The sequence below is a fragment of the Panthera leo genome, chromosome C1 (genome assembly GCF_018350215.1).
Source record: "Panthera leo isolate Ple1 chromosome C1, P.leo_Ple1_pat1.1, whole genome shotgun sequence".
NCBI lineage: Eukaryota > Metazoa > Chordata > Mammalia > Carnivora > Felidae > Panthera > Panthera leo.
The window spans coordinates 45,715,016-45,726,751 of NC_056686.1; the positions used below are offsets into that span (position 1 = coordinate 45,715,016).

Sequence of the window (11,736 nt, forward strand, 5' to 3'; positions counted from 1 at the left end):
TCATCCACCCACCCAACCTGTACTACGCAGCTTCCTGTGTGGATATGGCTTTCTCTCACCCCATGCTGGTGGCCAAGAAAGGCAATAACTGAGATTCCTTCTCAGCCCTCACAGCCCCCAGGTCCACACTGCATTCCTGGATTGCAGTGGATCACAGGGTTTTACCAGTAAACCTTCCCAACAGGGAGTCTAGAATTTGAATATGCTTTCCTAGGCCAGTCTTGCAAAGTTAGAAGTCAACAGATAGGTCTTCAGCACTACGAAAGCTATGGGAGGTTTATACCCCCCTGAAGTAAAGAGAAACACCTTGACCTGTAGGTAGTTTAAGGAGTTAACTGGGATGTATTCTAACAGTTGTAGCTATATTTTGGAACAACCTTTTAGATGAAGGATGTTACCAAGCTCTGCTTTTCTGCTGGGAGAGTTATCACTGGTTTCCATTGTGAATGCACGCCTTAAAGGGAGGTCTTTTCTGAAGGAGAGGCTTGAGGGACAGTACAAATGTTCTATGTCACTCCACCTGTGTGTGGTTTCATAGTTTTCCAAGCAGAAACTCAGGGAAATGGTGTCCTTGCATTTCATGGCTTTGGTGTGTAAGAAGGCATCTCCTTTTTATGCTAACTCTGTACTTTCTGTAGGAGGATACCACTATCCAGGAGTTTCTAGGGGAAGACAAACTCTTGCAGAGAGTGCCCTTGAACACTCCAGCTCTGGGTTTGACTCCTAACATCACCACCAACTGGCTGTGTGTCCTTCAGCAAGTTACACAACCTCTCTGTCTCTCTCAAAGGCAGTGCTTTCTCTAGAGCAGCTGTGAAGTTGATACATATAAAAAACTTAGAATCATGCCTAACATACATAGGTGCTCAGTGTTAGCTGCTGTTAATAACAATGAGGAAATCATGCAACCTTAAAGAACTTGTTTCTTTGTCTCAAATGGGGATAATTTCTCTTGCAGGTCACTTGTGAGGTTTAAATGAAACAACACATCTAGGTGCAGGGACTGGCAGAGTGGGTCCTTCACGGATACTTTCCTCCTTTTAGGGACCTTAGTTCAACAAAGCAGTCACTCAGCATGACACTGCGGGCATCAAGGGGAATTAAGAGCACAGGGTTGGTGAACATGTCTACGAGCAATTTATTTTTGTTTTTTTTTTTTGTTTGTTTGTCTTTTTCATTTTAATGAAATCCAAGTTAGTTAACATAGAGCGTAATAATGGTTTCAGGAGAACCCAGTGATTCATCATTTCCATATAACCCCCAGTGCTCATCCCACCAAGTGCCCTCCTTCATGCCTATTACCCATTTAGCCCATCTACCCTCTCCCCACCCCCACCCAACCCAACACCCCTCCAGCAACCCTGTTTGTTCTCTTTGTTTTGGAGAATTACAGAACCAGGGATTAAAGTCCTTTGCTCATGACACAGAGTCAGATTGAGGCAGAAACATCCCAAATGCTTTCAAGGTCTCCACTGCTGAGCTCACAAGGGACTACCTGGCACACGAGACCAAGGTCGCAGGGACACGTTTGATGCTAGGTGTTTTTCCCAATAGGTCACCTCATTCATTACTTCCTAATTGCCAAGTGAGATAGAGGCCCAGTCTCAGAGATGGAATATTTGCCGAAGGGCATGCAGGCATGAGTGGCAGGGACTAAATTTAGGCGGAGGTCTGCAGATTCCCGATGCAGTGCTCTCTCCTGCATAGCATAACCTGGAGACAAGGCTCCTGTGCGTGTGCTCGGAAACAGCACGGTGAGAAAGACAGGAGACCCATGGGAAACTTTTTCAGGGCGTGGAAGACGGCACTTCTGTGTTGATCCTTTAAATGTTTAAGTAATGCTGCTCTGTTTTTACATATGGACTTCGAATTGTTAAAAAAAAAAAAACAAACCAAAAACCCCTCAACTATGATTTTCTTAAGATCACATGCTGATCTGTGAGACGAGCTAATGGCTGGTTCACAAAAGGTGGGGGAGGCAGGACTCCAAAGGTAGTCTGAATTCTCAGGTCGTCTCTGCTCGAATTTTGGGTTGGGAAATTTTGCTGGAATCAACAGCTATGAATATCTGTACAGGATTTTATTTTCAGTGGTACTAGCAAATATTTTATTCTATGTCATTCTCATGGACAAAATATCAAATAAATATTACTGGACACATTTAGAAACAGGAACGCTGAACCCCAGAGAAGATCAGGGACTTGTTCAAGGCCACCTAACAAGGGGACGGAAGGACCAGACTTAAATTCAAGTCTTCTCGTTAAAAAATCTTTAAAAAACCTCTGATACACCACTCCCTGTGATCACGACAAACTGGAACCAGGTTAAGAGTGGTCAAATAGGAGTTTGATTTCTGACTCTGCCTTTTCTGTGACACAGGGAAGGTGGAAATAGTGACAGTGAAGCACAGGCAATAAAACTGACTTTTTCCAGTATCAGGGTACAAAATTGCTTAATTATCGTTTCTGAAGCACCTTACTTTGTAACTTCTTTGTATTTGGTATGTGCCAAAAGAATGTTAGGATCCATCTTTATAAATCACCCCAAGAGACTGCTCTTTGAGATTTCTACAGGTGAGAAAAACCAAATCCACAAAGTCAGTGGTCAGGGAGGAACAGGGACTGTGGTCCCCGGGTCACTTCCGTCCATTTCCCATGCCCGGTGGTAAAAAAGGACTTCTCAGAATGCTTCTCAGAAGAGCTAGGCACAGCTGTGTTTAGAGGGGTCAGGATAACAACATGGTGAAAGACAAGGCCCAGACCGATGGGGGCGGGTCACCCAGTATCCACATTAACTCTCTTAATTTATTGATAAGGTCCATGTAGGGGCTTGGTGGGGCTGCCATACAAGGCACACCAGACCACGCGGCTGGAACAACAGAAACTGATTGCTTCACAGTGTTGGGAGACTGAAGGCTGAGATCCAGGGGTCCTTGTAAGGGTTCCTTGCAAGGGCTGAGGGAAGGGCCCATCCCAGGCCTCTCTCCATGGCTTCCCTTCACTCTGCCTTCACTCCAGGTCTCTGTCTCCACTCCTCCTATGTATCAGGACGGCGGCTGTATTGGATGAGGCCTCGCCCTAACAACCTGACCTCTGTAAAGACCCTACCTCCAAAATAAGGTCACCTTCTGAGGTAGTAGGGGTTAGGCCTTCCACATATGGCTTTTGAGAGGATCGCACACAATTCAAGGCAGAGCAGTTCATGTATTATTACAGCTTGTTGCTACTTTAGTGTGTAGAATTACCTGCCTTTTGAGCTGTTCAAGCTCTTTATGTGTATTCACTTATTTAAACCCTGCCTGGAGGCCAAGAAGTCAGCGGGACCATGATGTCCCTTTACAAATGAGGTAACTGGGGGCACAAAGAGGTTAAGTCACTGGTTCAGGGCTGAACAGTTAGGAAATGATAGAGCGCGGAGTGGAACCAGTCAGGCTGCCTCAGAGTCCCTGCTTTCAGGCACCAGGCTGTCACCCCCGTGAGCAGCACCTAGTCCCCGCTCTCCGGGATCTCCCAGTCTGGGCCTGGGTCTGTTCAAAGGGCTGAGGTCTTGCAAGGTGAGAAGAGACCATTTGTGACTAAAGGGCTAGGAAGGCTTCTCGGGGAGGTGGCAGCTGAGCTGAGTCTTTTGGTTTGTTTTGTTTTTAATTTTATTTCTTTTGAGGGAGGGGGAGGGGCAGAGAGAAAGGGAGAGAGAGAAAAGCAAGAGCAGACGCCATGCTGTCAGCACAGAGCCCAACGTGAAAGAAGTCATGGCCTGAACCAAAATCAAGAGTCGGACGCTCAACAGACCACGCCACCCAGGCACCCCTGAGCTGAGTCTTAGAGGAAGTGGCCATGAGCATTCTGGAGGGAAGAGTGTGCATGTGGAAAACACCAGACTGGAGCACCAGGAGGCTGGAATGGAGCTCACAGGGCAGGTACCAGAACACCCCGGCTTTGTCAGCCAGGCTCAAGGTCTCGAGCTCTACTTCACAGAAAGTGGGGAAGCCGGGAGGAGGACTCAGCAGGGGAGGGATGTGATCGGATTCGCCCGTTAGAACCATCTCCAGTGGAGAACTGAGGGTACACACTCTGGAGCAGGGAGGACTGGACTTGATGTGAGGGTCACGAACTCCTGGGGTCTGGGACATGGGATCACACCAGCCGGCACAAGGTCAGCCCTGCAGGTGAGCCGGTCACTCAGCTCCTTACCATCGAGGACTCGACAACACAGTTCAAGGCAATGGGGCACTAGCTCTTTGCAAAGACAGGAGAGATGCGGCCAGTCTTTCAGAACTGTCAATACCTGAGTCATCTTCCCTTTTCCCCTCCTCAGAAATTCTTCTGGGACTCGTAAGAAACCTCACCCCAGCAATCAGATCTTAATCCTCAGCTCACACTGCTCTCCCAAGAACAAGCTCTCAACAGCCAGTCCTTTCCAACACCATCCTTCTCCACTGGCTGGTCCGCTTTTTTTTTTTTGTTTTTTTTGTTTTTTTTTTTTTTTAAACGTGTACCCTGTCTTGTTGAGTTACTACTCATTAAAAAACCGTATCGTTCAGGAAAAAAACATCAAAAAAATAAAAACCCTTTGGAATTGTCCTTGAGGGCTTGCTAAGTGGTTTTAAAGGCATTCCGAACCTGGGTTCTAGACTCAGTTCAGTCAAAAATAAGCCACTGGTAGGGGCACCTGGGTGGCTCAGTTGCTGAAGCATCCAACTTCAGCTCAGATCATGATCTCATGATTCACGAGTTAGAGCCCCACATCAGGCTCTGCACTGGCAGCTCAGAGCCCGGAGCCTGCTTTGGATTCTGTGTGTCCCTCTCTCTCTCACCCTCTCCCACTCGTGCACGCAGTTTCTCTATCTCTCTATGGCTCTCAAAAATCAATAAACATTAAAAAAATTAAAAAAAAAAATAAGCCACCTGTGACTTTGGGAAAGTACTGCAGTCTAAGAGTATCAAAGCATGACAAGACTTTGGGGGACATTTAGTTCACTTTCCCCATTTTGGAGGTGAAGTCCTATGCAGTGCTCTTGGCTTAACAGGATCAAGTGCATATGCTAGTCAGTCCTTCAATATCTGACCCTCTTGGAATTTGATTCTCGCCATGTTCTTTCTCTGTCTCCCTGTCTCTTCCTCCCTCCCCTTCTCCACCCCACCCCTCTCCCACTAGTTCTTCTAAGGAGCCAGGGATGAACCCCAACCTGGGTTAGGCACCCATTCTCAGTGCTTCCCATCAAAACTTAGAGCTTTCTTCATCCCTCTGTTTTTCATTTAATACCCAAATTGTCTTCTTGACATTCTCCCCTGCAAGACCGAGTAACTAGATGGCATCTAGAATAGACAGGCGAGAAATTCTATGAGAGGACCTGGCTCACAGAAGATGTTTGGTAACTACCTATCAGATAATCAAAGAGTAGGGCCTAGTGATCTGCTGTTTCCAGGTTTACTATCAAAATTAACAACAACAGTCACGGAGCATCCACTGTATGTGTGGCACGGTAAGGAAGTCGCTACAAGATGTGTTGCCAAACAGACCCATGAAAGGATGCTCAACATCACTCATCATCAGGGAAATACAAATCAAAACCACGATGAGATACCACATCACACCTATCAGAGTGGCTAAAATTAACAACTCAGCAAACAACAGATGTCGGCGAGGATGCGGAGAAAGGGGAACCCTTTTGCCCTGTTGGTAAGAATGCAAACTGGTGCAGCCACTCTGGAAAACAGTATGGAGGTTCCTCAAAAAAATTAAAAATAGAACTGCCCTATGATCTAGCAATAACACTACTAACAATTTATTCAAAGGATACAAAAATGCTGATTCCAAGGGGCACATGCACCCCAATGCTTATAGCACTATAAGTAAAAACTCTTTGAAATTGTTAGCCAAATTATGGAAAGAGCCCAAATGTCAACCGATGAATGGATAAAGAAGATGTGGTGTGTGTGTGTGTGTGTGTGTGTGTGTGTGTATACACACACACACATGAATACTACCCCGCAATGAAAAAGAATGAAATCTTGCCATTTGCAACAACGTGGATAGAACTGGAAGGGATTATGTTAAACAAGATATGTCAGTCAGAGAAAGACAAATCCCATATGACTTCACTCATATGTATAGTTTGAGAAACTTAACGGATGATCATAGGGGAAGGGAAGGAAAAATAAGATAAAAACAGAGAGGGAGGCAAACCATAAGAAACTCTTAAACACAGAGAATGGGTGATGGGCATTGAAGAAGGCACTTGTTGGGATGAGCACTGGATGTTATTGGTTAGTGGTGAATCACAGGAATCTACTCCTGAAGCCAAGACTATACTGTATGTTAGCTAACTTGACAATTAAAAATGTCTTGCCACTTTTCCCCAGTGGGCCCCAAGTTTCCCCATCTTTAAAATGGGAGTTGTTTGACCTCTTGGTCTTTGAGCAATCTCCCAACTCCTACATTTTGTTTCAAGAACTTGCTCAAATCACTTGACTATTAAGCAGAAGTAAACATCAATACTGGTCTGTCAATTACAACTCCAATGCTCATTCATCAAAACTCAAATACTATTTTGTAAGCATCCCGACTGAAAAGCATTCCCAGCTCAAAAATGCTAGGATTCTCTTTTGCCAAAACTGTGTGACTAAATGCAAACTTACCTGGTTGAGGGAGTACACTGAGGTATAACCTCACTATAGGTTTGGAAAAAGACTCCTCAACCTTTCTGTCTGGGTGCCTAAACTATGTAACAAAATATATTCTTATAGAATTCCCTTGAGCCTTCTTTTTTTTGGGGGGGGGGGATACATTTAGTACAGCCAAAACAGTGAAGGATATCTAATTGTTCAGGTATCTATTTTTTAAAAACGTTTATTTACTTATTTTGAGAGAGAGTGCAGGAGCAGGGGAGGGGCAGAGAGAGGGAGAGAGAGAATCCCAAGCAGGTTCCCTGCTGTCAGCATGATGTCCATTGCGGGCTCAATCCCACAAACTGTGGGATAACCTGAGATCCAGAGTCAGATGCTTAACCAACTTAGCCACTCAGGCACCTCTACTTGTTCAGGTATCTATTGATGCAGAAGAAACCACTCCAAAACTGAGTGCCCTAAAACAATAAATTATTTCTCTGCATCCTACAACCTTCTGAAGGGTTAAAACTGATGCCTGATCTCCTTGAAAACCTGTTTAATCTTAAATCACCTCATTCAAGTTCTCCCAGGTGCTCAGGCTTCACACCTTGGAGTCACAGATGATTCATTCCCACCCCCCACCCCCCACAAATCCTTCTGACTCGACTCTTATGATGTATCCAGAATCTGAGCATTTCTAGCCACCATTACTAACACCCTGGCCTGAAGCACCATGCCCTCTTGCTTGGTGAGCCAGAGTCTGTGCTTGCACTCTTGATCCATCATCTATTTTCAAAACAGTAGCCAGGTGATCCTTTTAACGTTTTTTTTTTTTTTTTTTAATTTATTTTTGGAACAGAGAGAGACAGAGCATGAACGGGGGAGGGGCAGAGAGAGAGGGAGACACAGAATCGGAAACAGGCTCCAGGCTCCGAGCCATCAGCCCAGAGCCTGACGCGGGGCTCGAACTCACAGACCGCGAGATCGTGACCTGGCTGAAGTCTGACGCTTAACCGACTGCGCCACCCAGGCGCCCCCAGGTGATCCTTTTAAAATGTAGGCTGGGGGCACTTGGGTGGCTCAGTCGGTTGAGCCTCCTACTCTTGTTCAGGGCTCAGTTATAATCCCAGGGCCGTAGGACTGAACCCCATGTTGGAGCCTGCTTGGGATTCTCTCTCTCTCCCTCCCTCTCTCTCTCTCTCTCTCAACATAAACATTTAAAAAAACAAAACAAAACTTAAGCTGGATCATTCTATTATGCCACTCAGATCTCCCTCCCTCTGAGAGGAAAATCTGAAGTTCCAAGGCCCTGCAATGATCTGACCACGCTCGGCTTTCTCGACACCAGCCATTCTGGACAGTTTGCTACTCCTGAACACACCAGAAAAGCTTCTGCCGCAGGGCCTTTGCATTCACTATTCTCTCTCTCTGGAATATTTTCCCCTAAGATATCCACAGGGCCAACTTCCTCACTTCCTTCAGGTTTCTGTTCAAGTATCACCTGTGGAAGCTGCTCTTGAAACTATCCCATTTAAAATAGGCTCACCTGCTGCCTCGACATCCCTACATTCTTCCCCGCTTTGTGTTTCTACATTGGAACCACTGTGATCCAACCTAATATATGCGTATAACATATCTATGTATGTTATAATTGTTATTACATAGTATTTATTATACATTCTATATAAGGTATAGTATTATATATAATATATATTGTATAATGTCATAAATATACAGTATATGTTTTCTCCACTAGAGTAGGTTTTATAAAGGCAGCATTTTTGGCTGGCTCATTGCTGCACCTGCAACAGCTTAAATGGGCCCTCGAAACACAGCACAGGTGCCCAGGACAAACAGACCGAAGTGACGAATATTTTGTTGACTTGTTAAAAATAAAACAAAATCCTCTTTCTAAGAGGAGAAGGGACCCATATTTCTCTGATTTTTTCCCCCCTTACATGAACAGAAAAAGTTGCATAACCACATTAGCTAAAGTGCCCTTTGTGTTTGCTTTTTTTTTTTTTTTTTCTAAATTGCCTAACGTTCTGCTTGTTTTCTTGTTATCCTTGCTAGCGATACCTGGCTTACAGCTGGCACTTAGTATTTGTATCCGTGCTCCAGCTCTGCTACTGACCAGATGTAGGACACTGAGCAAGTGACATTCTGACCATCAGTTTCATCCCCCCTCTCTCTCTCTCCATATATATACATGTATGGATATAAACATGTATATATATAAACAAAGGGGTAAAAGGCATCGACCTCACGGTGTTGTCCACGTAGATAAATTCAAACAGTGGGTGCCATGCAATGTCTTGGTAGAGGAGGGAGGGCAAAAGAGACGAGCGTTTCTTTTTCTTACGACCACAGCACATGTATTCAGCCTGACTTTCTTCCATCGAGGAAGAGCTTCTGGAAAGTTGCTGGGCCACAGGTTAGAGGGAGAGAGAATTCAGAAGGGAGATGGAGTACCAGCGTGCCCTTGCTCACTCTGTTCCAAACTCAGCTAGCTGGACTGCTCAGCCAGAGAGACAGTCTCATGCCAGGGCGGGACAAAAGGGAGCTTTTTCTGACAGGTGACAGCTTTGAAAACGGTCCTCTCTCCCCATTTAAAACCAAACCCGTGGGAGGGAAGCCACAGGATTCACAGGAGGAAACGACTTGACTCCAAATGTATAAGGAACATCTATAGCAAAACAGCTCCCTGTCCCCCTTGGAAAGAAGCTGACTTTGAAGAGGGGGGAAAGAAGGGAGTGGAGAATGGGAGAAGGAAAGAGAGGTCAGTGAGCTGAGCGATTCTGCAGGCCTGCAAACAGCACCTGCGAGGAGAGGAAGTCCACCTGGGCTGTGGGCTCGGCACTCGCCCACAGGTCGTCTCTAGTTTAATAAATACCTCCAACCATCTCACAATCCAGTGATTCTCCTAGTAATCCTATTTTATGAGCGAGGAACCCGGGGGGCTCAGGAGGATGAACTCACTTGCCCCAGACCACAGAGCTAATAAGGAGCAGAGCCCACAATGAAGCCACAAGCCACAGCAGCGCACCGGGCAGTCCTGCCCTCTGACCAGGAAGCCCACTAATCATCAGGGGACCGGCCGGGTCCACAAGGGCAAACAAACAGAGAAAGGCCAACAGGCAGGTACACCCAGGCTGGGGGAAGAGGTGAGAAACCCAGCTGGCAGGGTGTGAGCTAGGACCCCTTGTGCCACCATCCGGAGAGCCTCTGGTCCCCTCACCCTCGGAGAGTCGGGGAGGCGATGCAGAGCACCCAGTACACGCCCTCTTTTTGTCCCCCCTGCCCCGGGGGGCAGGGCCCCTGTGAGTCCTCTGGAACCGCACGAGCACCACACGTTTACTTCTCCCCGGGAGGCAGAAACAGCCCTTTCCCACCGCTGTCTGTTGGCGGGCACTAGAAAGAACACAGAGAAAGCCGGCAAGCCTTACCCCTTCCATGGCCTTCCTCCGAAGAATCGACGGATCCTTCGGGAGACGAACGCGGCTTCCCAGAGCCGTATCCTGGGGCCAAGACTGCTTTAATTTGCCGGCGTCCGCCAGGGAGCAATCCCTTCCCAGAGCCCCGGACACACCTGGGCCCAGGCTCCCCCCACCTGCCCCACCAGGGCAGCAGCTCCTCCCTCTCTAGGGGTTGGAGCTTCCCGGCCCCAGGCTGGGCGCAGACCCGCCTCCATCCGCCGCCGAACTTTGCAGGGCACCCCGCACCTGCCGCAGGGAAGGGGTCCTCCCTGTCCAAAGACCCACCAACTGGCCCTTCATAGCTAGTGGCTCTCCCACAGGCTGGCCCAACAGTCACTCTACAGAGGAGTTCACTTTGTGCCCCAGGCAGGAGGCACGGGGGAGCGGCTGAGGAACAGGGAGGAGGAGGGAGGGGAGGTGGTGGCAGGGCGCCTGTGAGTACCTAATGCTCCGGCTGGGCTGGACTGCGTAATCTCCCTTAGTAAATTACTAACCGCCTTGGCCCAACCCCGCCCCTGAGATGGCTACTTAACTTCGCCTAAGGCTCCCAAAGAGGACAGAGAGTACCAAAGCTTGCAGGGAGGGGTGGTGGAGGCCAGAAAGGGAGCTGCTATCGTGGAGCACCTGTTGGGGGGCTGACATTATCGCATATGGATACATTCTTACATTAAATCCTACCACACCCTTGGGAAGGGCAATTATTCTCACCTAAATGGCGAGGAAACTGAGGCTTAGAGAAATCCCATAACCTGCCCTGTAACCGTGGTCACATGGGCAGTAAATTGAAGGATCAGGGTTTGAACCTGGGCCTGGCTGTTGCTAAAGTGGTTTTGTTTTTCTGGTGTGTGTGTCAGGGGTGGAGTAGGAGGGTGCAGGAAGGGGTTTTTGCTTTCGTTGTTTTGACTACTGGTGCTGGAAACCCAACCCTCATTTCCCAGTTCTCAAGAGCTCAGGGCTGCCCTGGGGGGTGGGTGCTGCTTGAAGCAGGTCTTTGTGATTTCTCTTTTGTTAGGGCTCAGCTGGAGCATGAAGCAGTCCAGAAGAGAGGGGGGGGGGGGGGGGGGGGGGGGAGAGAGGGAGGAGGAGGGGCAGAGGAGGGAGAGGGCAGGTGAGGAACGCCCACCTGCGTGGTTCTCATACCTGGCTGATCGTCACAGCTGCCAGGGAATCTATTAAAAATAGAGGGTCCAAGTTCCCAAGGCGGACACGAATCGTCTCTAATCTAGGGTCTGGGAATATGGGTTTTAGGTAAGCTTTTTAGGTGTGTTTTAATAATTAATGACTTGCTGTAAGATCTGTCCTCTACATCATGAGCCTCCACTCCGTCACACGCGCATACCCACGTACTAAAATAAACACTTCTCAAGATGATAATCACTCTTATATGGGCGTGATCATGCTGTTACTTTCGATTCTTCTCTGAGCCATGATGTGCCGTTCAATTTAAAAAATCAGTGGTCAGCACACCTCACTGGATTGATTTGTTAACTCACTTTGATCCATGCTGCAGCTCTGCTCACAACCAGCTTGGAGGTCCGTTCCTCCAACGAAACAGGGCGCAGGCCAAAAACCGTAACTTTCCCTCTCACCCTGTCCTCCCTTCTGTTCAAGGCGATGAAGTCTTGTATACATTTGTAAATGATAAGACGGAA

The 11,736-nt window shown here is 47.5% G+C and overlaps 1 protein-coding gene across 6 annotated transcripts in view; it reads right to left on the reverse strand.

Moving 5' to 3' along the window:
- Nucleotides 1-10,481, reverse strand: part of FYB2 (FYN binding protein 2) — a 130,445-nt gene extending 119,964 nt beyond the window's left edge. For all 6 annotated transcript variants that reach the window (XR_006205977.1, XR_006205976.1, XM_042951744.1 and 3 more), the window contains exon 1: nucleotides 10,055-10,481. Coding sequence is in view for 4 of the 6 variants with exons in the window: in XM_042951744.1 (XP_042807678.1) it covers nucleotides 10,055-10,063 (9 nt within the window). In the remaining 2 variants the exon portion in view is untranslated. The remainder of the gene's footprint in view (nucleotides 1-10,054) is intronic.
- Nucleotides 10,482-11,736: the final 1,255 nt, after the last annotated feature.